We start from the raw sequence: 26,629 nt of genomic DNA, 5'->3' as shown, positions 1-26,629 counted from the left end.
CCAGAAAGTATGAATATTCTCCCTAGTTTTCTAGAACAAAATTCTGACTCTAAATGTCATTTCACTTTTGAGAAAATGTAATTCTTTGAATAATGCCAAATACTGTGATAGAGAATGTTGGTAACTTCCAGTTACATACACAAGTGCAATTTATTTCATAAGAGAGGCATTTCATACTCAAAAATTTCTAGACATAAGTGACTAGCTAAAAATGGCAAAGTAACATCATAAAACAATTAGCATGCTCAAAAGAACCAAAGTATTTTAAAAGATTGACTATATGGAGGATATTTTACCTGGAGGACCTGGGAGACCTGGTAAACCAGGTTGGCCTGGAGGCCCTGAAATGCCAGTTCCAATACAGTTGAAGCAAGTATCACCTTTGTCACCTGGCAAAAAAACAAATATTATTGGAAGGATTACTTAAACTTTCTTTTGATGGGATTCTAAAGAAGTCAGCTGTAGGGAATAATAGCATTCCTACCCACCACTGTGATTAGAGAAGCCTGTCTAAAATTAAATTTTAGACAAATACTGAGTGCCTAGTATATATAAAGAACAACTTTAAGCATTTGTGACATGCCAATATAGAAAATAGACAAAATTCCATGCTTTTGTGAAGCTAACTTCCTACCAATAAAAATAATAAACAGTAAAGATGACAAATTATTAAATTACACTTTAAATAGTTTAATATAGTGTTAAATCCAGTAAGCTTTTAATTGTATATTAAAATACATTTGTACAGGGAAAATGGACTTAGGTGTGACTGAGTGTGTGCTGCGGAGGCTTAGGTGGGAGAAAGATTTTAAATAGGGTTAGGTCAGGATAGATCTCATTGACAAGATGTCTACATAAACAAAATGAAAGGCATGGCATTTGCATAAGAAGTATAGCATATATATGCTACATATAGGCAATGAATGGCCCATAGATCAGTCTGCTGAAATGGAATAAGGAAGTAGGGCCAAATTATAGATTTAAAGTGAAATGAATGACTTATGGTGAAACATACAAGCCACATTAACATGTAGCTTTCACTGTGATTTATATGAAAAGCAGGTGGGTATTTAACAGAAGAGCCATCATTATAACAGACTCCATTTTCCCACAAGCAGACTTAAAATAATGACTTGCACATTCATATGTTAGGCATATGCCACTGGTTATTTGGTCTTTAATACTACAAGGGAATTCACTATATATTTTGCTTAAAGATTTACAAACTATCCTACCCTACTCTACCTTCATCACCCTAGAAGAATTTGTGGCAATCTTACAAATCTAGCTATATCATCTACCCTTACTTGGTAAGCTATTCATATTATTTACTTATTTAATTTTTCATACAGTTTTCTTCTTGTTTAGTTTTTCAAGCCAGATTTTCTCTGTATAGCACTGGCTGTCCTAGAACTCCCTCTGTAGACCAGGGTGGCCTCGAACTCAGAAATCTGCCTGCCTCCAAGTGCTGGGATCAAAGGCATGTGCCACCATGCCTGGCTCATGCAGTATATTTTCATCATATTCTTTTCCCTCTCCCAACTACTATATACCACACATGAATCCTCCTCTTCAACATTTTCGATAGTCTGGATTCTTTGCATTAATTAATTTTAAGAAAACAACTCTCATTATTTTTTATTGGGTATTTATTTCATTTACATTTCCAATGCTATCCCAAAAGTCCCCCATACCCTCACCCCCAACTCCCCTACCCACCCATTCCCACTTTTTGGCCCTGGTGTTCCCCTGTACTGGGGCATATAAAGTTTGCAAGACCAAGGGGCCTCTCTTTCCAGTGATGGCCAACTAGGCCATCTTCTGCTACATATACAACTAGAGACACGAGCTCCAGGGGGGTACTGGTTAGTTCATATTGATGTTCCACCTATAGGGTTGCAGTTCCCTTTAGATCCTTGGGTACTTTCTCTAGCTCCTCCATTGGGGGACCTGTGTTCCATCCAATAGCTGACTGTAAGCATCCACTTCTGGTTTGCCAGGCACCAGCATACCATCACAAGAGACAGCATTATCAGGGTCCTTTCAGCAAAATCTTGCTGGCCTAAGCAATGGTGTCTGCATTTGGAGGCTGATTATGGGATAGATCCCTGGGTGCAGCAGTCTCTAGATGGTCCATCCTTTCATCTCAGCTCCAAACTTTTTCTCTGTAACTCCTTCCATGGGTGTTTTGTTCCCAGTTCTAAGAAGGGGCAAAGTGACCACACTTTGGTCTTCCTTCTTCTTGAGTTTCATGTGTTTTCCAACTTGTATCTTGGGTATTCTAAGATTCTGGGCTAATATCCACTTATCAGTGAGTACATATCATGTACGTTCTTTTGTGATTGGGTTACCTCACTTAGGATGATACCTTCCAGGTCCATCCATTTGCGTAGGAATTTCATAGATTCATTCTTTTTAATAGCTGAGTAGTACTCCATTGTGTAAATGTACATTGTCTGTATCAATTTCTCTGTTGAGGGACATATGGGTTCTTTCCAGCTTCTGGCTATTATGAATAAGGCTGCTATGAACATAGTGGAGCCTGTGTCCTTCTTACCAGTTGGAACACCTTCTAGATATATGCCCAGGAGAGGTATCACTAGAAACTCTGGTAGTACTATGTCCAGTTTTCTGAGGAACCGCCAGACTGATTTCCAGAGTGGTTGTACAAGCTTGCAATTCCACCAGCAGTGGAGGAGTGTTCCTCTTTCTCCACATCCTTGCCAGCATCTGCTGTCACCTGAATTTTTGATCTTAGCCATTCTGACTGGTGTGAGGTGGAATCTCAAGGTTGTTTTGATTTGCATTTCCCTTATGATTAAGGATGCTGAACATTTTTTCAGGTGCTTCTCAGCCATTTGATATTCCTCAGGCAAGAATTCTTTGTTTAGCTCTAAGCCCTATATTTAATGGGGTTATTTGATTTACTGGAGTCCACTTTCTTGAGTTCTTTATATATATTGGATATTATTCCCTATCTGATTTAGGATTGGTAAAGATCCTTTCTCAATCTATTGGTGGCCTTTTTGTCTTATTGTCTTTTGCCTTACAGAAGCTTTGCAATTTTATGAGGTCCCATTTGTCGATTCTTGATCTTACAGCACAAGCCATTGCTGTTCTATTCAGGAATTTTTCCCCTATGCCCATACCTTCGAGGCTTTTCCCCACTTTCTCCTCTATAAGTTTCAGTGTCTCTGGTTTTATGTGAAGTTCCTTGATCCACTTAGATTTGACTTTAGTACAAGGAGATAGGAATGGATCAATTCGCATCCTTCTACATGATAACCGCCAGTTGTGCCAGCACCATTTGTTGAAAATGCTGTCTTTTTCCCACTGTATGGTTTTAGCTCCCTTGTCAAAGATCAAGTGACCATAGGTGTGTGGGTTCATTTTTGGGTCTTCAGTTCTATTCCATTGGTCTACTTGAGTGTTGTTATGCCAGTACCATGCAGTTTTTATCACAATTGTTCTTTAGTAATGCTTTAGGTCAGGCATGGTGATTCCACCAGAGGTTCTTTTATCATTGAGAAGAGGTTTTTTGTTTTTTGTTTGTGTGTGTGTGTTTTGTTTTTGTTTTTGTTTTTTTTTTTTTTTGGCTATCCTAGATTTTTTTTTTTGTTATTCCAGATGAATTTGCAAATTGCCCTTTCTAATTCCTTGAAGAATTGAGTTGGAATTTTGATGGGGATTGCATTGAATCTTTAGATTGCTTTTGGCAAGGTAGCAAAATTTACTATATTGATCCTGCCAATCCATGAACGTGGGAGATCTTTCCATCTTCTGAGTTGTTCTTTGATTTCTTTCTTCAGAGACTTGAAGGTCTTATCATACAGATCTTTCACTTCCTTAGTTACAGTCACACCAAGGTATTTTATATTATTTGTGACTATTGTGAAGGGTGTTGTTTCCCTAATTTCTTTCTCAGCCTGTTTATCCTTTGTGTAGAGAAAGGCCATTGACTTGTTTGAGTTAATTTTATATCCAGCTGCTGCACTGAAGCTGTTTATCAGGTTTAGGAGTTCTCTGGTAGAATTTTTGAGGTCACTTATATATACTATCATATCATCTGCAAATACTGATATTTTGACTTCTTCCTTTCCAATCTGTATCCCCATGATGTCCTTTTGTTGTCAAGTTGTTCTGACTAGAACTTCAAGTACTATATTGTATAGGTAGGGAGAAAGTGGCAGCCTTGTCTAGTCCCTGATTTTAGTGGGATTACTTCCAGATTCTCACCATTTACCTTGATGCTGGCTACTGGTTTGCTGTAGATTGCTTTTATCATGTTTAGGGGTGGGCCTTGAATTCCTGATCTTTCCATGTCTTTTATCATGAATGGGTGTTGGATTTTGTCAAATGCTTTCTCAGCACTTAACGAGATGACAATGTGGTTTTTGTCTTTGAGTTTGTATATACAGTGGATTACGTTGATGGATTTCCATATATTAAACCATCCCTGCATGTCTGGAATGAAACCTACTTGGACAGGATGGATGATTGTTTTGATGTGTTCTTGGATTCGGTTAGCAAGAACTTTATTGAGGATTTTTGCATCGATATTCATAAGGGAAATTGGTCTGAAGTCCTCTATCTTTTTTGGGTAATTCTGTGGTTTAGATATCAGAGTAATTGTGACTTCATAGAATGCATTGGGTAGAGTACCTTCTGTTTCTATTTTGTGGAATAGTTTGAGAAGAACTGGAATTAGATCTTCTTTGAAGGTCTGATAGAACTCTGCACTAAACCCATCTGGTCCTGGGCTTTTTTTGGTTGGGAGACTATTGATGACTGCTTCTATTTCGTTAGTGGATATAGGACTGTTTAGGTCATTACTCTGATCATGATTTAACTTTGGTACCTGGTATCTGTCTAGAAATTGGTTCATTTCATCCATGTTTTCCAGTTTTGTTGAATACAGCCTTTTGTAGAAGGATCTGATGGTGTTTTGGATTTCTTCAGGATCTGTTGTTATGTCTCCTTTTTCATTTCTGATTTTGTTAATTAGGATGCTGTCCCTGTGCCCTCTAGTGTGTCTGGCTAAGGGTTTATCTATCTTGTTGATTTTCTCAAAGAAAAAGCTCCTCATTTGGTTGATTCTTTGAATAGTTCTTCTTGTTTCTACTGTTTCTACTTCGTTGATTTTGCCCCTGAGTTTGATTATTTCCTGCCATCTACTCCTCTTGGGTGAATTTGCTTCCTTTAGTTCTAGAGCTTTTAGTTTTGTTGTCAAGCTGCTAGTGTGTGATCTCTCTAGTTTCTTTTTGGAGGCACTCAGAGCTATGAGTTTTCCTCTTAGAAATGCTATCATTGTTTCCCATAAATTTGTATATGTTGTGGCTTCATTTTCATTAAACTCTAAAAAGTCTTTAATTTCTTTCCTTATACCTCCCTTGACAAAGTTATCATTGAGGAGAGTATTGATCAGTTTCCACATTATTGCTGGCTTTCTATAATTTATGTTGTTATTGAAGAGCAGCCTTAGTCCATGGTGATCTGATAGGATGCATGGGACAATTTCAATATTTTTGTATCTGTTGAGGCCTGTTTTGTGACCAATTATATGGTCAATTTTAGAGACGGTACCATGAGGTGCTGAGAAGTAGGTATATCCTTTTGTTTTAGGATAAAACTTTCTGCAGATATCTGTTAAATCCATTTGTTTCATAACTTCTGTTAGTTTCAATCTGGCCCTGTTTAGTTTCTGTTTCCATGATCTGTCCATTGATGAAAGTGATGTGTTGAAGTCTCCCACTATTATTGTGTGAGGTGCAATGTGTACTTTGATCTTTACTAAAGTTTCTTTAATGAGTGTGGCTGCCCTTGCATTTAGAGCATAGATATTCAGAATTGAGAGTTCCTCTTGGAAGATTTTACCTTTGATTAGTATGAAGTGCCACCTCCTTGTCTTTTTTGATAACTTTGGGTTGGAAGTTGATTTTATTTGATATTAGAATGGCTACTCCCATAATTAGCCTCCAAACGCTGACACCATTGCATACACTAGCAAGTGTTTGCTGAAAGGACCCTGATATAGCTGTCTCTTGTGATACTAGGCCAGGGCCTAGCAAACACATAAGTGGATGCTCACAGTCAGCTATTGGATGGAGCACAGCTCCCCCAATGGAGGAGCTAGAGAAAGTATCCAAGGAGCTAAAGAGATCTGCAACCCTTTAGGTGGAACAACATTATGAACTAAGCAGTACCCCGGAGCTCTTGACTCTAGCTGCATATGTATCAAAAGATGGCCTAGTTGGCCATCACTGGAAACAGAGGCCCATTGGGCATGCAAACTTTATATTCCCCAGTACAGGGGAACGCCAGGGCCAAAAAGTGGGAATGGGTGGGTAGGGGAGTTGGGGGCGAGGGTATGGGGGACTTTTGGGATAGCATTGGAAATGTAATTGAGGAAAATACGTAATAAAAAATATTTTAAAAAATTAAAAAAATAAAATACTAATAAATTCATAACTCTTAAAAAAAAAGAATGGCTACTCCAGCTTGTTTCTTCAGACCGTTTGCTTGGAAAATTGTTTTCCAGCCTTTCACTTTGAGGGAGTTTCTGTCTTTTTCTCTGAGATGGGTTTCCTGTAAGCAGCAGAATGTTGGGTTCTGTTTGTGTAGCCAGTCTGTTAGTCTATGTCTTTTTATTGGGGAATTGAGTCCATTGATATTAAGAGATATTAAGGAAAAGTAATTGTTGCTTCCTATTATTTTTGTTGTTAGAGTTGGCATTCCGTTCTTGTGGCTGTCTTCTTTTAGGTTTGTTGAAGGATTTCTTTCTTGCTTTTTCTAGGGTATAGTTTCTGTCCTTGTGTTGGTGTTTTCCCTTTATTATTCTTTGAAGGGCTGGATTTGTGGAAATATATTGTGTGAATTTGGTTTTATCACGGAATTCTTTGGTTTCTCCATCTATGGTAATTGAGAGTTTTGTTGGGTATAGTAGCCTGGGCTGGCATTTGTGTTCTCTTAGGGTCTATATAACATCTCTTCTGGATCTTCTGGCTTTCATAGTTTCTGGTGAGAAGTCTGGAGTAATTCCAATAGGCCTGCCTTTATATGTTATTTGACCTTTTCCCCTTGCTACTTTTAATATTTTGTCTTTATTTAGTGCATTTGTTCTGAGTATTATGTGTCGGGAGGGATTTCTTTTCTGGCCCAGTCTATTTGGAGTTCTGTAGGCTTCTTGTATGTTCATGGGCATCTCTTTTTTTAGGTATGGATAGTTTTCCTCTATAATTTTGTTGAAAATATTTGCTGGCCCTTTAAGTTGAAAATCTTCATTCTCATCTACTCCTATTATCCATAGGTTTGGTCTTCTCATTGTGTCCTGGATTTCCTGGATGTTTTGATTTAGGATCTTTTTGCATTTTGATTTTCTTTTATTGTTGTGTCCCTATTCCCTATGGAATCTTTTGCACCTGAGATTCTCTCTTCCATCTCTTGTATTCTGTTGCTGATGCTCATATCTATGGTTCCTGATTTCTTTCCTAGGGTTTCTATCTCCAGAGTTGTTTCCCTTTGGGTTTTCTTTATTGTTTCTTTTTCCATTTTTAGATCCTGGATGGTTTTGTTCAATTCCATCTTCTGTTTGTTTTAGTTTTCCTTTAACTCTCTAAGGCATTTTTGTGTTTCCTCTTGAAAGGTTTCTAGCTGTTTACCTGTGTTTTCCTGTATTTCCTTCTTAACTCCCTCTATCATCATCATAAGAAGTGACTTTAGATCCATGTCTTGCTTTTCTGGTGTGATGGTGTATCCAGGACTTGCTATGGTGGGAGAGTTTGGTTCTGATGATGCCAAGTAACCTTGGTTTCTATTGCTTCTGTTCTTATGCTTGCCTCCTCCCATCTGATTATCTCAAGTATTTGATGTCCTCAATATATCTTATTGGAGCCTCTCCTCCCTATAATCCCAGTTAATTCAGGACTCCTCAGAGTCCAGTTTTCTCTGTGATCCTTTGCTTGTGGGCTCCTGTGAACCTGAGATTCTGGTTATGTCAGAGTTCTTGGCAGTCAAGTTCCTCTGAGACCCTGAAATACTGGTGTGACCAAGCTCCTTTTATCCTGGGATCCTGCTGTCAAAGATCCTGGTCGTGTTACAGTTCCTGGAAGTGGTGTCTCCTTTGAGGAGTGTGGAGCTTTCTGGTCAGTGGTCCGAAGATCACGTGAAGAGTCCTCTAGGGACCGTGGGGGGTCTGCCAACTCTGAGCACAATGTTACCAGGTACTGGCGCCAACCGGAAGGGACTTGTGACCCTGGTCAGGCTGGTTTTCTGCTTCCCTAATGCTGTCTCAGGTCCCGCGTGATTGGATTGGAACAGAAGTTGTGTTCCACTCACTAGTGGTCCTAAGATCACGTGGAGAGTCCTCTAGGGACCTTGGGGGTGTCCGCTGACTCTGCGCCCAAGGTGACCCGATGCCGGTGCCGACAGGAAGGGAATTATTCAATTTCTAATATTATCAAATTCAACAAAAAACCCTACCTCATAATTTGTTAATAATACAACTCTAATTAACTCTATCAAAAGCCACCATTAACACCTTCAATAATTCAAATAGTGTATCACAGGTCTGAATTCCTTTCTACTGATACTGCTGTAGAATAGGCAAATGCTAGCATCACTCCTAAAACAAACAAACAAACAAACAAAAAAACTAATGCCACAAAAGACCCAATCAAACCTTAATATAATCCCAAACTCAACACTACCACTTAACACTAACTTCAGTCTACCATAAATAGGTAGAAATGTAAGAAACTCTTATAAAACAAAACAAAAGTAAATAATCATGTACATTAGAATTTCCATGTAAAATTAAAGCAAGACTAATGCCAATAGAAAACCATTGTTATTTTTCAACTCTAGTGACCACTATTGATCCCTTTGTCGTTAATATTATTAGCCACTTATATGTTGATTTCCAGCCCCAACCAATTTCATCAAGACAAAAATATACTCTTACAAGGCAGCTGCACGATACTACTAACTTATTACCACAGTCCTCTATGTAGTAATATATTGTACATTAGATAAGATGGTTACATTTTCATCTGTCATGTCTGTCTGCTAGATGACTTATCCAGCATTTTTATTCAAATAGAGCTTCTATATTTTTCATCGGTTTGTTTTGCTTCCCGTGAAGAACAAGGTTTATACTATGGTAATTAACTTTCCTGGAAATACTAGGTAAGAATTTTTTAATCAAAACTCTTAGGGAAACAGGAGGCCACCCAGACTACCAGGCTTCAAGAACAAACAGTAACTATAATTAGTTAAGAAGGTACTGCCTGGGCACAAATGTAATTATCTCTGAGTATGTGGTGCCATAGATCCTTGAGAGTGTTTGCTATTATTTTGTCAATGAAGAAGGAAGCAAGTTAAGAATCTTAAAGTGATAATTACCTATAAGTATAAAAAGAGAAAAGAAGGCCAGGCAGTTGTGGCGCACACCTTTAGTCCCAGCACTTGGGAGGCAGAGGCAGGTGGATTTCTGAGTTTGAGGCCACCTTGGTCTACAAAATGAGTTCCAGGATAGATAGGGCTATACAGAGAAACCCAGTCTTGAAAAAAATGAGAGAGAGAGAGAGAGAGAGAGAGAGAGAGAAAGATGCTAAACCTTAGTTCCAAACAAATAAAAGGAAGTGAGGAAATAAATGAGTCAAGCTTAATAATAGAGTTGATTTCAATGAGTGGTCATGCTAATTTAAGGAAAATTAAGAGGAAAGAAAATATACCATTAAGCTATGGCTAATCTAAAGTAAGTCTCAATGGGAGGTGTGCTGGAGTCAAGTTATTAGAAGTTGTAAGCTAAAAAGAGCTGAGATATGAAACCAACATTACAAAAATATACACTATTTTTAAGGAGATGATATGGGAATAGCTTTTTTAAGATAGAAGTTAGATGCAGGGCATTCCACTAATGATGTTAAAGAATGAGAAGATGTTTGGGATCAAACCTTTTACTCCTCGCTCTCCTTGGAGTCCTTTATCACCTGGAGGTCCTGGAGGCCCAGGAGGGCCTGCTTTACAGATTTCATCTCCTGAGGTTAAAGATAAAATAGCAAGTTAATTATCGTTAAGCATTGAGAAGACTAGAGGAAAAAAAACCTCAGAAAGGCTAGAAAAATACTTATTTTCAATTATTTCTCTGTAAAAATACAACTCAATAAGCAATATGGCAACATATTGTTAATAATCAACACGGTTTGAAGACGAATGACCAAAACCACAAACTAAAAACAACAGTATAATCTCTTAGATATCAGGAACATAAATAACGATGTCAAACTTCAGTCAGATTCACTTCTAAATGACGTACAGCAGAACAACAGCCAAGCATGTCAGGATAAAAGCACGGCTTACTGGATGGCAACTGGGGGCCAGGGGGGCCAGGAGGTCCTGGAAGGCCAGGAGCCCCAGGCTGTCCATCAAGTCCAGGAGATCCAGGAATACAAATTCCAGGGGGACCTTCATCACCTTTCTGGCCCCTTTCACCAGGATATCCAGGAGGACCAGGGGGACCCACAACTGCTGTTCCTAAATGACAAAAAGTATATGATAAAGTGACCAAAATGACCTTATCTTGTACACAATTACAAGATAAAATGATAAAATCTGCCTTTAATATAATATTGGTTGGATTTCCTTATTGTATTTTTAAAAAAAAAACTGTATTTTTAGTAAACAAAACATTGGGTTGCATTATGCCATATATACATATGTTCATATCCACCCCACAATACCTTATCCATCACTTGTCCTTCCCTTCCTTACTCTCATTTATCCACCCAGTCTTCTTTCTGCTTCTATGGCACATTCTACAAGGCTAAATTAGATTCTGCATGGAAGAGATGATGTGCACTATTTTGTCTTTCTTCTCCCCATTTGCTGGCTGCTCATGTTTTAAACCCCTTCCTACCCAACTTAGTCCCTGTTCAATTCTTTTTGGTCTTAAGGTTTTCTATGGTAATTAACACTTGCAAGGAAGAATTCTTTAAATGATGTAACACTTTGAGTATAAGGCACAATTATTCAAAGTAATAGCCCGGTGGTGGTAGTGCACAACTTTAAACCCAGCACTCAGGTGACAAAGGAAGGCGAATCTGTGAGTTTGAGACCAGTCTGATCTAGTGAGTTCCATGATAGCCATACATGGTGACACCCTGTCTTAAAAATCAACAAACAAAAGCAATTTTATGAATTTTTGAAGTTAATAATAAATTAATACACTCAATTTGACATGATAATGTTCTATCCCTAGAAATATCGTTCCTTTAAGGGAGGGGAATGGGAGTAGTTATGGGGATAGAGAGAAAGCTTAACAAAAACTATGGCTGCATGAAAAAACATAGAGGTGTGCCACAAAAGGCTGCCATTCAGATATGACATGGCCATTTCAAATCTGGAATACACAGCAGCTATGGATCCTTTTATAAGACGGGCCCTTCAGCACTTTATCATGAAAAAAGAAAGTACTTCGGGGATCTCCTCTTTCCTGAGGACCTTTGGAGTGTTGATGGTTGATGGATGAGTGGTGTTACTTTTCATTAATAGTGTTGTCACTGGGGGTGGGGAGAGCTAGTTAGGAAGAAGGGGCTCAAAAGTAAATTAAGGGAGATGACAAAAGTAAATGAGACTGAATATAATCACAGTATATTACACACACATATGAAACTGTCAAAAGGCAAAGAGAGAATGGGTACTTAAATATGATCAAATAAAATGTAACTCCATTCCTGGACATTTTTCAGCCTCACAGCCTATTTTGTACATAAACACACTTTATGTTTTTTTTCAAAACTACTCAGGAAATAATTATACATTTAAAAATTATTTTCTTTTTAAGATTTATTTATTTATTATATGTATGTTATACTGTAGCTGTCTTCAGACACCCCAGAAGAGGGCATTGGATTTCATTATGATGGTTGTGAGCCACCATATGGTTGCTGGGACTTGAACTCAGAACCTTCAGAAGAGCAGTCAGTGTTCTTCACTGCTGAGCCACCTCTCCAGTCCCCTAAAAATTATTTTCTATATTTAAAGTTTTACTCTTAATTAATTTTAAGAATGACTTGTAAATTTCTCTTTAAAATCCAATTGGAATCTGGCATCTGATGGCCAGGAATTTAAAGGATGAGTTCTTAATATAATAAACTTTAAATTATTGATCTCTTACATAAAGTGTATCTTGGTATATATTTTAGTAATTTTTTATTATTCACTGTGACTATATATTTTAAATGTATAAGTATGTGTGCAAAGCTGGATGATTTTATGTGCACCATTTTTGTGCTGGTGCCTTTAAGGGTAAAAAGAGAGAAAAAGATTCTTTGGAACTGGAGTTAGCAGTTATAAGCCACCATGCAGGTGCTGAGAACCAACCTTGAGTCCTCTGGCAGAGCAGTTAGTTCTACCAACCACAGAACCATCTCTCCAGGCCCACTCACAAATATTTTACAAAGGTCTGTAAAGAGTGGATTTCACTGTTTGTTGCTAGTATCAATTTCTATACATTTATTGTTCTATCCTTTGGTAATGTAGTCAGTTAAAGCAATGTAACATAGAAACATTTTTGATATCTTGGGAAAAATTAAACAGCGATAACATCATATATAATTTATAGAGAAGTGGTAATTTTAATTTAGCATTATTATACTTTGTTCATGAATAAGATTGAATAATTTTTATTTACAGTGTTTTTCCTTGGCTGATTTGCTATTAGTATTATTAGGTTTTCTACTTATGCCTTGAAATAAAACAAAACATGGGGATGTGTTTTACAGTTTGGTATAATTCATCCGTAAAACTATAAAAGTGCATGTAAATCAACATTTCTTCATATACATCTTCAATCTTCCAAAATTACCTATGTTAATTGACTTACTTAGACTTCCTATTCACAACTTTAATAATTTTGTTTTCTTGCTTAAAGAGTTTATTTTTCATCTAAAATATTAAATATATAAGTAGATATTATAGTTTTCCAATACCTTACAATAAAAATTTATGGCAATATCCTTTTTTCTTTATTAATTTTAGTTTTTACCATTTGTGAGTTTAAACCTTCATATTTTAGTGTCCATGTTGAGCTGTATCTGTTTCAGTTTTCACTTTACAGACTTTTTTCATCCTAGTAAAGTGTTCCATTCTACATTTTGTGCTTGTTTCTTTTTGTTTGTGTGTGTGAGTTAAATTTAGCCCATTTTGTCTTCTTTATCGTTTCTAGGGATACAACCTCATTCTTTGTGTGTGTAATGCAAGTACATTTTACCTGGGCTACATTCATATTTCTCTCTTAATTTTGGTATTTGTAGTCTGGTGACAGAGTGGGGGTACTGTTTGCTCTATAGTCAAAGAGTTTTGATATGAAGCACATTTTATTGTGGCTTAGCATTTAGTGGCTTAGCATTGTCATATAATGCCTGCTTTATCTCTGGAAGTACTTTTAACTACATCACCATACAAATATTATTATAAGGATATTTGATGTTTTTCCAGTCTATTTTACTGTAGCCATAGAGAATCATACACAAGGATACACACAGTAGATTCTTTTCAAATAAAAAAAGAGTCTATTTTTATATTCTATGTACATCTACAAAGAATATATATTCTTTGCTTCCTAGAACAGTTTCCCTCTCTTTCAACATATAGCTTATTAATGTTGGTCAAATTATTTATATGCTATATTAATACACTCAGTGTGTTAAGGACCTGTCAATTGACCCCCTGAAGCTTATCAATTTTATTATATAACTGAAGGTTATTCATTAGTTGTGTAAAGGTTCATGACTTTAATCACTGTATCATTTATTAATATCTGAGTCATTAATGCATTTTTCATTGAATTTTCTTTCATTTGACATTAGAATTAAATAGCTTTCTTCTTCCATAAATCATTTAATTAATATTTCTTGCACCTACTTTCAAGTTTCCTCTTTCTGCTTCAGATATACATATTCTGCATACTATACCAGTATTTTATTTTATTTTTCAGTTTTTTATCTCAATTTTACATTAATACCATCTATCATTTATCTTTTCTTTATTTTTTTAACTTCTTTTTTTGTTAGATATTTTCTTCATTTACATTTCAAATGCTATCCCCTTTCCTAGTTTCCTCCTTGAAAATCCCCTATACCCTCCCCTCTCCCCCTGCTCCCCAACCCACCCACTCCCAATTCCTGGCCCTGGCATTCCCCTATACTCTGGCATAGAATCTTTGCAAGACCAAGGGCCTCTTCTCCCATTGGTGACCGACTACGCCATTCTCTGCTACATATACAGCTGGAGCCATGAGTCCCACCATGTGTTTTCTTTGATTGGTGGTTTAGTCCCAAGGAGCTCTGGGGTTACTGGTTAGTTCATATTGTTGTTACTCCTATAGGGTTGCAGACCCCTTTAGCTCCTTGGGTACATTCTCTACCTCCTTCATTGGGGACCCTGTGTTCCATCCAATCGATGACTGTGAGCATCCACTTCTGTATTTTCCAGGAACAGGCATAGCTTCACAAGAGATAGCTATATCAGGGTCATGTCAGCAAAATCTTTCTGGAATATGCAATAGTGTCTGGGTTTGGTGATTGTATATGGGATAGATCCCCAGGTGGGGCAGTCTCTGGATGGTCCTTCCTTCAGTCTTAGCTCCGATCTTTGTCTCTGTAACTCCTTCCATGAGTATTTTGTTCCCAATTCTAAGAAGGAACGAAGTATACACACTTTATGTTTGTTGGAGTTAATGATTTACTTTTCACTATCTTCTGTGTCATCTTATACTTTATTTTCTATACATCTGGGTTTATCTTTCTGTGTTTTAATTTTACCTTCTACTATATAGATTGATCTATTTTTTCCTCTAACTGGAGATAAATTGTACATTTTATTTCTATTCTTCTTAATAATGGTACCTATACATGTTGATCTATGTATTTAAGTCTATATTTTTCCTCTTTCTCCTTCTTTTCCTCCACCTCTCTTCCCTCTGAGGCCATGTACCACACTGTCCCTAGATTTTTATATCAGTGTCAGGGATTCAAACCTAGGTCTTCATGTTTGTGTAGCAAACATTTGTTCCACTGAACCACTCCTAAAGCCCTTAAATCTGTATTTCTCTAAAAGCTTAGAGTAAATAATGCTTATGTTCTCACATACTAATAGTAAAAACTAACAACTGCACCACTGGCCAACTCCTCATTCCCTCTGTATTTGCCCATACCATGTAAAGAATATTCACACACACAGTCCTGGGTTTTTATGTAAATCATATTTTTATGAACTGAGTTAATCAAAGTTATTACAATCTTTCTTAGTCCCTGATTCTTTTACCCTACCTCCCACCCCTACTTTATCCTGAATTTGTCCCTTACTCTCCAGTATGTCTGGAGGAGGTAAACCTTTTAACTATTCCATCTTCATACCAGGATGGCGGTTTAGGAGAATATAGGCTCCAAAATTCATAGTTATTTGTCCTTTTTACTGTGAAAATATGTTCCATTATGTCCTACAAACTTACTGTTTCAAAGGCAATGTGCCTCCCCCTGCACACACCCCCACTTAGGTAGGTTTTCATGAGTTTTTGTTTGTTTGGTTGATTTTGCTTTTGTTTGTTTGTTTAATTTTATTCCTAAATTCTGAAATTTCCACGAGTCTGAGTCACATAGTTATGTGGCTTTGTAATTTTGTTATTACTTTTTTCTTGTTTAATTTAACTTTTCCTTTCTTTTGTTTAGTTTAATATTTTTCACAAAGGGGAGAGAGAGAGAGAGAGAGAGAGAGAGAGAGAGAGAGAGAGAGAGAGAGAGAACACATGTGTGCACTTGCACAAACATGTACTTTAAGTAAGTGGAAGATCACAGCCATTACTTGTTTTCAAATACTGCTCCTCACCCCGTTCTTTTGTACTTCGACTCTCACATGATAGTTTTGGGAAATACAACTTATTCCCTGATCCCCTGTGCATTATAATTTTCCTTTATATTATTCAACTCCTGAGCTCTTACTGTATTCTGGAAAAATGCCTCACGTTAATTATCAAGACATAACAAACATTTACCTCACTTATTTGAGATAAGGAATAAAAAGCACATACTTAGACCATAATGAAACTCACACTTACTAGCTTCTTTCTTGGGAGGTGTCACTTTCTTCCTCATGACAGCTGTTCCTTAGTTACACACTTTTGCATGAAAACGAACTATAATCCATTGAATACATGTGTGTGCCAGATACTGAAACAGACACTACTGTGAAGTTTACATAAAATCTGATAACTTAATGAACAGGATATATAAGGGCATTTTAATTTGCAGCCAACTTTTTTTGTTTATTTATTTATTTTTTATTAGGTATTTTCCTCGTTTACATTTTCAATGCTATCCCAAGGGTCCCTTATACCCACCCCCCAATCCCCTACCCACCCACTCCCCCTTTTTGGCCCTGGCGTTCCCCTGTACTGGGGCATATAAAGTCTGCAAGTCCAATGGGCCTCTCTTTGCAGTGATGGCCGACTAGGCCATCTTTTGATACATATGCAGCTAGAGTCAAGAGCTCCCGGTAAGGGAAAGCTATAAAAGTCAGCACTGAGTCTTAAAGTTTTATTGTGTGGTGAAATCACCTCGCAGATTTCTAATTCATTGATTCTGGGATTCTAAGTGGACAGTTCTGGTTAGTACTGTTATATAGGAAATGAAGAAATGTTAGTAATTTATTAGGTCAGTATCCTGTCCTCTGACAAAATGAAAAGTGTGATGATTCATGTACAGGATCAAGGACCTGTTTGGTACAATATTTTTTTTCTTTTTTTTTGGGGGGGGGGTTGAGACAGGGTTTCTCTGTGTAGCCCTGGCTGTCCTGGAACTCACTATGTAGACCAGGCTGGCCTCGAACTCAGAAATTCGCCTACCTTTGCCTCCCAAGTGCTGGGATTAAAGGCATGTGCCACCACTGCCCGGCACAATATATTTTTAATAGAAGGTAAAAGTGATTTTTACAAAATTTAAGTAAGCTTTTAAAAGTACATGTGAAGAATTTGTTGTGAAACACAATACAGCTTTGGTATACTTGGTTATTTAGAAAGTCCTCATTTGGAATGGGGTAAGTGTGTAAAGGGTTTTTAGGAAAACATAAGGACCTGAGGTCATATCCACAGAAACTACTTAAGAGCCTGGAATGGTAATAATGGTAATATAACTTCCATTCTGGTGACACAGACAGATTGTGGGGGCTAACTGACCAGCAAGAGTAGACTTGCTTAATGAGGAAAAAAAAGTGTAGAAAGACTTTTCAATGTCAAATTATGGCCTCCACCGGTACTCACATGGGTGAGTTCATCCCCACACAGACATTTATCATACACAAACATACAAGGTGTGAAGCCTGAACCATTCACATCATCCACTGTCATGCCCAGTCAAACCAATATGATAAAATTGTATGTATGGGTTACCTCACTCAGGATGATATTCTCTAGTTCCATCCATTTGCCTAAGAATTTCATAAAGTCATTGTCTTTAATAGCTGAGTAGTATTCCATTGTGTAAATGAACCACATTTTCTGTATCTATTCCTCTGTTGAGGGAGTCTGGATTCTTTCCAGCTTCTGGCTATTATAAATAAGGCTGCTATGAACATAGTGTGGAGTATGTGTCCTTGTTATATGTTGGAAGCATGTGTCCTTGTTATATGTTGGAGCATCTTTTGGGTATATGCTCAGGAGTTGTATAGCTGGGTTCTCACATAGCTCGATGCCCCCGTGTAGGGGAATGCAAAGGCAAGAAGACATGAGTGGGTGGGTGGGTGGGGTAGCACCCTCATAGAGGCAGGAAGAGGGAGGATGGGATGGGGGTTCCAGAGTGGAAACCAGGAAAGGGAATAACATTTGAACTGTAAATAAACAAAATATCTATTAAAAAAGAAACAAAATAATTGTATAGTAATTAGAATAGGAGCAAGAAATTGTTCACTTCACTGGAAATAATAAGTAAGAGTGGTCAAGATTTTATATTCATTGTAAAATGTAAAATTGGTTCTAATATAATAAAAGTATGTTGTATGTATTTCTGAAACCTCACAGAATTAATAAAGTTGTCACATCAAATAATTGTATGTATGGATTGGCTATGTAAGCATAGAGATATAACCATCATGTCTTTTACCTGGAGGTCCAGGAAAGCCAGGTGGACCTTGTATTCCAGGAAATCCTCGCTCTCCCTTTTCTCCAGGCAAACCAGGTAACCCGATATTTCCTTTTTCTCCCATAGTCACACCAGTTCCAGGTGCAGGAATTACCTTTTTATGGAAAAGGAGTTCAGGAATTCAGTGAAGAAGTAGCTTGTTCTTCGAAGTGTAACTAAGCAGCTACATGTGGTTATAATGCTTTATTTTCACACAGTCCTTAGATAGGAAATCCTGAAAGCCATCACACTGAGTCTCCTTAAGGCTGTTACATAGTAATCACCTCTATCACTTTGACCCTCAACCAATTAGGAAACATGTAATCCCTACAATATTAAGCCCAAGGCTTACAAAGCTAGACGTGTGTTTTGCTGTCTCTTCTCATATTATTCATAATATTCCAGTCACCTGAAGCCCTGCAATTCTTTCTAAAACCACCACAATTTCTGTCCTCATCTCACACATTAAGCTAATTTCCTCAAATCAACTTTTCTATGTAAACATTTCTCCTAAGGACATTACTTGCCTACTTTCTGTATGCGATACTACTTGGAACCCTAAACTTGGTCAAACCACTTCCTTCAGTATCACTCTTTCTTATTTCTTTCCCTATTATTTTTAGCAATGACTTCATATCTCTCAAGGCTATCTGGTTATAACCACTTCACACAATGTGCACATTTTCACCAGTGCCCTTTACAGATGTCTTCCAAACATCTGCAGCTCACACTCTTCTTTGAAAATGCCCCATCCCTTTGAGGAATACCCCTATCTTCTACATCCTCTCATAGCTTATTTGTGTTCTAAAGAATTTCACAAAAATAAAGAATTTCAAGTTGATCCAGCATACAAATTAATACTTGCTAGCCAACTATGATATTTCACTCTACCTAAGTCCAATGGACATAAAAATATTCATAAACAAGAAGAGACTTCAAAGTTTTAAGATACAAAATGAGGGTAATGATCTGAAAGGAAAAGTGTGCTACACTCTTAAAAGTTCCATTTCTACTCCTGATTTTATTGTCTTATTTTCTAAAGAGATTATTTTTTGGAGAACCGATTTTGAACTGGAAACAAGTGAAAGTGGATAAAAATTATCTAATATCTATTATACATATGGCCTCATTAGGTTTAGTAGGTTTCTATGTATTTCTGTCTGAGACTCATTAGGGTAAGGAGAACTGAAATGTCAGGAGTATAGAAGAACTTTTACAGCATTCACTACTGTGGATTCAATGCAGTGTTAAGTCTAGAGAATTAGCCAAGTTCAATCCAAAATATTACTTAATCCTCAACAGTGATCTTTTTTATTCTTGATATACTTGGAAATATACATGACTTAAATTCCACAATCAATGTAAATATGATAGAAAATCTATACTATCACCTCCTCCCAGTTATAGCAATTGCTGATTTGTTATCTAGAGCCCCAGAAAGTACACACTAAGGAAAGGAGAGAAATGTGAACCAGACAATTTCAAGTTGAGCAAACCTATTAGGACTAAATCCATGTTTGCCCTAAGCACTGCAGGGGAAACCACCAATTTCTGGTTCCCTCAAAATCCTTTCTCTGAACCCTTTGAAAGCAGCAGTTGCGCCACCTACTGGTTACTTAAGAAACGAGTTGACAATCATGCAAAACAATAATGTGTAATTTGGACCTTAACTATGAAAAAGTAACACAGAGGCAGAACCGTATAACAACTTTAAGGTTAACATGGATGATTAAACAAGACAAAACTATAATGGCTTCTAAGGCAGTAGAAGTTGATAATGACTTAGATTTTTATGTTCTGTGAGGAACTGGTAGGGAGTGTATAGCTTGTGTACAAAAATGTTGACGCAATGTTAAATTCGAGAAATGAATTCGTAAGAGAAAAACTTACAAGTCCGGGAGGTCCAGGTGGGCCAATATCACCCTTTTGACCCTGTTCAAGGCAATGTTATAACATGTAATTAGTAAGAATGACGTGGTGGTTTAGATTTCCTCAAGTAACAATTGAGTTTCATAAAGACTCATGCGTCATTCATAAAGAAATCAAGTGGAAAGTATAACATAGGTTAATGAGATACTTGCTTAAGCCTGCCAAAGACCTTTGATCTTGCCTTGGATGTACTGATTATATAATCTTGACCAAAATGAATTAACCTTGCTAGCTTTCTTAAAAGCTGAATACACTGGACAGATTCCTAGCAGCAACATGCTTTGTCACAAAGGAAGAAGACAACATTGTCATAAAGGAAGAAAACAACATTCAATTGTTATTTTTCGGGCCAAGACTTAAGAATAGATTTCTCTCTCACACTTCAAGTTCTAGGAAAGTTACTGTGCATCATAAGTTACTAACTGAGAAACAATCCCATTTAAGTATTTGATCTCTCCCTTTATTCCAATTATGTCTTTTAGTCTAAACTAAAACTTGGATCTAGTTTAGAGAGAAATCATCAGTAAAATATGTGACTTCTAGATAACTCAAGTTTGCTTTAATCTTTTTTCAGATTGGTTTTGATACAAAGCAGTTAGAGAACAGAGAACATGGAGGACTAAATATTTTGTGATATGCTAAAAATAGGGTAACTGTGTTTCACACAGGCTTTCAGAGTCACTTTTTAAAAAGGTAACTAAATAAATGACCTCAATCAGGCTGTGTCCATCCAATGGGAAAACTACAACGAATTAGTCACAGATAAACAAACAATGATTACATACAAAGTGGAAAATGTTTAGAGGAGAAATTAGAAGTTTACAGCTCTAAACTTTTCAAGAGAACCTCACTGGAATAGAGATCAAACCTCCTCTTAAAAGATTTGTTGATATATGCTTACAGCAAAGGCACTGACATTCTAATGCAAATTCAATCCCATGCATTTTCTCTGCACTGTGATTTAGAGCAATGCAAGAAAATTTAAAGGAAAGTGCATAAAAGGGAAAAAATGGGTAATGAAGGCAGGAATACAAACACTAAGTAATTATAATTTCACTTATAATCCAGTATCAAGAGGAGCACAGATTATGGTAATAAGAATAAAACCAGACACATCACAATGTAGAAAGTTTTACCTTTTCACCATCTCTTCCTGGTTCTCCAGGGTAACCAGGATCACCAGGCAAACCCTTTAAAACAGAGTATGGGGTGATATTAGTAAACATGGCAAAGTTAGGAAGATGCCAAAAATCATGTCCTCAACACAAGTAATGAGAACATAAGCTAAAGTAGTCTATCAATAGAAGAGAAGATACAGTCCCTGAAAATACAGTTATCTGGTTTCCTACAAAGATGCTGAGAAACAACACTTGAAAATGGGAAGTATTTTCAGCAAGTGGTTCTGGTAAACCTGGATATGAACATTCAGAAGAAGGAAATTAGATTCCTTTTTCTCCCATTGTACAAAATCCATCCCAAATAGATCAGTTACCCCAATATAAGATTTAACATTCTACAAATGTGAAAGCATATATATATATCCTTCAACATATAGGTATAAGCAAAGACATTCTGAATACGATTCCCAAAGCACAGAAAATAAGACCAAGGCCTGATATGGTAGTTTAAATGAGAAAGCCCCTCCCCACCCATAGGCTTTGGCATTTGAACATTTGGTGCCCAGTTCCTGGTGCTGCTTGTGGGTGTCTAGGAGATGTGGCCTTACTGGAGGAAGTATGGCACTGGGAGAAAGCTCTGAGGATTCACACCCTCACACCATTCCTAGTTTGTTCTCTCTGCTTCCTGCTATCTGTTCAAGAAGTGAACTTTTTGCTTGCTGTCCCGGCTGCAATGCCTGCTGCTTCTCTGCCATGACAGACCACAATCCCTCTGGAACCTGAAGTCCAAATAAGCCTTTCCTTTCTAAGTTGCCTCGGTCATGGTCTTTTGGCATAGAAATTGAAAAGTAACTAAGAAATCACCACGTGGGATTTCATGAAATTAAAAAGCTTATAAATAGCAAAGGAAACTCATTCAACTGAAAGGCAGCCCATAAAATGGGATGCAATCTTTGCCTGCTCTACATAATCTGACCGAGGACTAGTGTTGGGAATACACAAAGAGGAGTGGAAGAGGTGGGCAGCATCTTCAGGAAGAGACTGAGACCTGGGATAAGTGAGGTACCCAAGAATCAATGGGGGAATTCCTTAGCTGTGTCTCACAGCACTGGGAATATGAAGTCTGGGGAGACTGCCTCTGGAGTGATAGGGACACCAACTCACCCACAAAACTTTCAACCCAAAACTTATCCTATCTACAAGAAATACAGAGACTGGGGATGGAGCAGAGACTGAGGGAATGGCCAAACAATAACCAGCCCAACTTGAGACCCATCCCATGGTCAAGAACCAATCCCTGGCACTATTAATGATATTTTATTATGCTTTCAGACAAGAATCTAGCATAACTGTCCTCTGAGAGGCTCCACCCACCAACTGACTTATATAGATGCAGACACCCACAGCCAAAGAGTGGATGGAGCTTGGGAACTTTTATGGAAGAGCAGGAGAAGAATTACAGCTCCTAATGGGATAGGAATTCCACAGAATGACCAACAGAGTCAACTAACCTGGACCCTTGGGGCTCTCAGAGAATGAGCCACCAACCAAAAAATATACATGGGCTGGACCTAGTCCTCCCTGCATATATGTAGCAGATGTGCTGTATGGTCTTCATGTGGGTCCCAAACAACTAGAGTGGGGGCTATCCCAAAAGCTGTTGTCTGTCCATGGGATATGTTCTTCTAGCTAGGCTACCTTGTCTGGTCTCAGTGGGAAAGGAAGCACCTAGCCTTTCAGATACTTTAAGTGCCAGGGTGGGGGCATATCCGAGGGTACCCCACCTGGTCAGAGGAGAAGAGGAGGGGGGCATGGGGGAAGGACTGTTGGAGGGGTTGACTGAGAGGTGGGCAGTGAGTAGAATATAATGTGAATAAGTATAAAATAAATAAGTAAATTAATTTTAAAAATACACAAAGAATTCAAAACACTACATACCAAGAAAACAACCCAATTTGAAAATGGGCTACAGAACTAAAGAGAAAGTTCTCAAAAGGAAAAAAAAACAAAACAAAAGAACAACAACAAATCCAAACCTGTAGGGGCTGGAGAGGTCACTCAATGGTTAAGAACACTTGTTGCTCTTGCAGAGGATCTGTGATATTTCTTAGAACCCACATAGCAGTCACAACCTTCTAGACTCCTTAGTCATCACACACACACACACACACACACACACACACACACACACACAAGATGCACTCAGGCAAAACATCTATACACAGAAAATTAAACAAGCAAACAAATAAATGATAGATCTAAAATAAAAGAAAATAATAATAAAAAAAAAAAGAAAAGAAACATTCAAATGGACAAATGGCAAGGAAACACCTTAGCCATTAAGGGAATTCAGTTTAAAATGACGTCAGCATTTCACCACAACCCAGTCAGTCACTGGGAATATCAGTAACAACAAATGCTAATGCAGATGTTAGGAGAAGGAGAACTCTTCTATATTATTGGTGGGAATGTAACAGAGTATATCAACTTTGGAAATCAGTCTTCTTCAAACACTAAAAACTAGCATATGACTCAGCTATATCCCTCCGAGGCATGTGAGATTTTGTGCCTTACTATGTGCACATACATGTTCATTGCTGTTCTACCCAGCTCCCACACTAAAAGAGTACACCATGTATGCAAAGCTTTAGGCAGGGATGGAGAGGCAAGATTGGAGAAGTGAGGATGTGAGTGGGAAAACACTTAACACAGACAAAGAGAATATATAAAGAAACCACTTGGAAAGCAAGATATTTCCATTTGTGTGATAGCACCTTGGGATGTAACCAATTAACTCTCTGATGTGTTTTATAAAAAGATAAAAAGGTATAAGATATATTCTACTGGGGTGTGGTGAGGTATGGGGGAAGGGAATGTCTCAGCAGGCCCATGCCAAGGCATCCCTTCCCTCCTGCCCCCTACCGAGGGACCAGCCACAAGATGGTATAGTATAGAATAGAGTTTATTCAGCGAATAGGGGGAGTTAAGAGGGTAGTAGAGGCAGAGAAAGGCAGAAAGAGGGAGAGAGTAGGGAAGTAGAGGCTGGCCATGACCACATGGAAAGGAGGTGAAGGGAATGGGGAAAGGGGGGAGCAAGAGGGAGAGGCAAGATAGCAAGAGAGAGAGGCAAGAGAGAGGGGAGAGGACAAGCAGCCCCTTTTATAGTGGGTCGTCTACCTGGCTGTTGCCAGGTAACTGTGGGGTGGAGCATACCTGGCTGTTGCCAGGTAACTGTGGAGTAGAGTTTAGACAGAACGCTAACACCCTCAGAATGGATTCAAGACCCACTCAGCATGAGGCAGGTGGGAAGAGGGGCACACAATACCTAGTAGTATGAACCTAGCTAACAGCTTAGGTCTGAAGAGGAAGTATGCCCATGCAGAGAGTGTGTTGCTGATGGTTAACTTAGCAGACAGGAACAAACACCTTCTAAGTACCTCTCTTTACACCCATAGACACAAGGATCTCCAGCATTAATCAGACAATCGCCTCCTAACAATGAGCAATGGTGAATGCAGACATGCACAGCTGCCCAAGATACAGACTATAAGTGACAGCTGTGGGCCCAGCCATGAATCAGTCATTTACTTAGACCACTCCCTCTAAGGAATATTATGGAAGAGGGAGCAGGAGGTATGTTAAGAGTTCAAGGATAGGGGGAAGGGCTAATAAATGCTGTCCTCTTAATTCAACCAGCACTGGGACCATACCTGACAAGCCTTATCAACAGTCAAGGAAGAAGGAGGACCTTATAGAGCCCCATCCTGTGTTTAGTTAGGACCTTCTCTCTTGAGTCCATCAGTCTCCAACACATAGCTCCAAACTCAGTGTTACCAAGGATTTGGATTAATCTTTCTGAGCTATAAAACTAAATGAATATACATGAACATGAGAGAGATGGGTGTGGAGGTAGGGAGGTAAGAGATAAGAGTGGTCAGTATGAAAGAGGTGCATATATGAAATGGTAAAGAAGAAGAGGAGGAGGACAAGGAGAAGGAGGAAGAGGAAGAGGGGAAATTATGATGTGACAATCCAGTCTCTGTTTCTTCCAACATGCTTTTCCTGACTACTGCACGTCTTCTCTACCATGGTGGACTGTATCATTCTGTAGCCAAATAAACACTTTCATGTTTAAGATAGTTTTGTTAGTGTCTTTACAGCAACTAGAAAAGATTCTAAACAATAATTAAAGCACACCTCATTATATCTGCCTTAAAACTAGAGACATTCCAAATTCATATTCAGAAAGGTGATGATAATTTCCATTCATCTAAACTATTTCCAAACTCCATACTGTGTGCCCTCTGCTTTTCTATTACCACCCACAAATAGTGCAAATACTACCAATGTTTTTTGTTAAAGGAAAGGACCATTGCTACTCACTGGGATTCCTGGTTGGCCAGTCTCTCCATCTTTGCCTGGTTTACCCTGTAGGATGCAAAGCAATGATGGAGTGTGAACAAAACTTTGTTAGTTTGGTAATAGGAGAGGAAATACTATAGCAACCATTACTTCTGCCTTGAACTATGTAAATAGATTTTTAAAGTGCTCTTTTAAAATTAATTAAGTAATTAATTATTTTTTTTTTTTTGGCTTTTTGAGACAGGGTTTCTCCATGGAACCCTGGCTGTTCTATAAATCAAGCCAGCCCTGAAATCATAGATATCATCCTGCCTCTGCCTCCTGAGTTCTGAGATCAAAGTGCACCACAAATGTTTGGCTGAATAGACTTTTTGCATGACAGGTATTATTATAGGTTATACCTGTAGTGACATTTTCAGGCAATGCCATTAGGAACTAGAAAGAGATCTCGCACATGAACATATTTAGGCTTCTTATAAACACCATTGATGGTCATAACACTTACTCTTTTGCCTGCCTCTCCTGGCTCACCCTTTTCACCTTTCACACCACCAGGAGGACCCTGCAAAAAATCAATATTCACATTGGTTCATGAGGTATTGTCTATAGATATCAGTTCACATTAAATGATGCTAAAGAGTCTTGGAATACTTACGGGAGGACCAGGTATTCCTGGAGGTCCAGGAGGCCCTCTATCACCAGGAACTCCCTATGCAGGTATGGAGAAAAATGAAAGCACATTAGTACTAGAATATGTTTTCTCCCTATCCTGGAGATAATCACAAAACATGTTCAAGAATGTGAACTTTAGGTTCATCTAGTATTAACAGCAGAACGACATCGTGACTAGTTTATTTTTTAAAAAAATCTAATTATCCGAAGTCCTTGTTATTGAAAGAATACCCTCAATTAATAATACATGTCTATATATAGTGCCTTTTATAAGAGCAAGGTCTTTCAGTTTTAAATTTTTCATATTTTTTTAAAAAATAGATTAAAGGAGCTAGAGTTGACAAAAATGAGCATATTAAGAATGAGCAAGGTGATATC

At 37.9% G+C, this 26,629-nt stretch overlaps 1 protein-coding gene across 5 annotated transcripts in view; it reads right to left on the bottom strand.

Moving 5' to 3' along the window:
* Col4a5 (collagen, type IV, alpha 5) overlaps positions 1-26,629 on the bottom strand; it is a 213,867-nt gene that overhangs the window by 79,025 nt on the left and 108,213 nt on the right. For all 5 annotated transcript variants that reach the window (XM_006528696.3, XM_006528697.4, XM_017318372.2 and 2 more), the window contains 9 exons: positions 26,235-26,288; positions 26,085-26,141; positions 25,601-25,645; positions 21,236-21,289; positions 20,061-20,102; positions 18,153-18,285; positions 10,360-10,533; positions 9,954-10,037; positions 297-389 (listed from right to left, as the gene is read on the bottom strand). In XM_006528696.3, coding sequence (XP_006528759.1) covers positions 297-389; positions 9,954-10,037; positions 10,360-10,533; positions 18,153-18,285; positions 20,061-20,102; positions 21,236-21,289; positions 25,601-25,645; positions 26,085-26,141; positions 26,235-26,288 — 736 coding nt within the window. The remainder of the gene's footprint in view (positions 1-296; positions 390-9,953; positions 10,038-10,359; positions 10,534-18,152; positions 18,286-20,060; positions 20,103-21,235; positions 21,290-25,600; positions 25,646-26,084; positions 26,142-26,234; positions 26,289-26,629) is intronic.

The sequence above is a fragment of the Mus musculus genome, chromosome X, assembly GCF_000001635.26.
Source record: "Mus musculus strain C57BL/6J chromosome X, GRCm38.p6 C57BL/6J".
Classification (NCBI taxonomy): domain Eukaryota; kingdom Metazoa; phylum Chordata; class Mammalia; order Rodentia; family Muridae; genus Mus; species Mus musculus.
The sequence above is the reverse complement of the archived record's forward strand: the minus strand, read 5'-3'. Positions and strand labels throughout refer to the sequence as shown.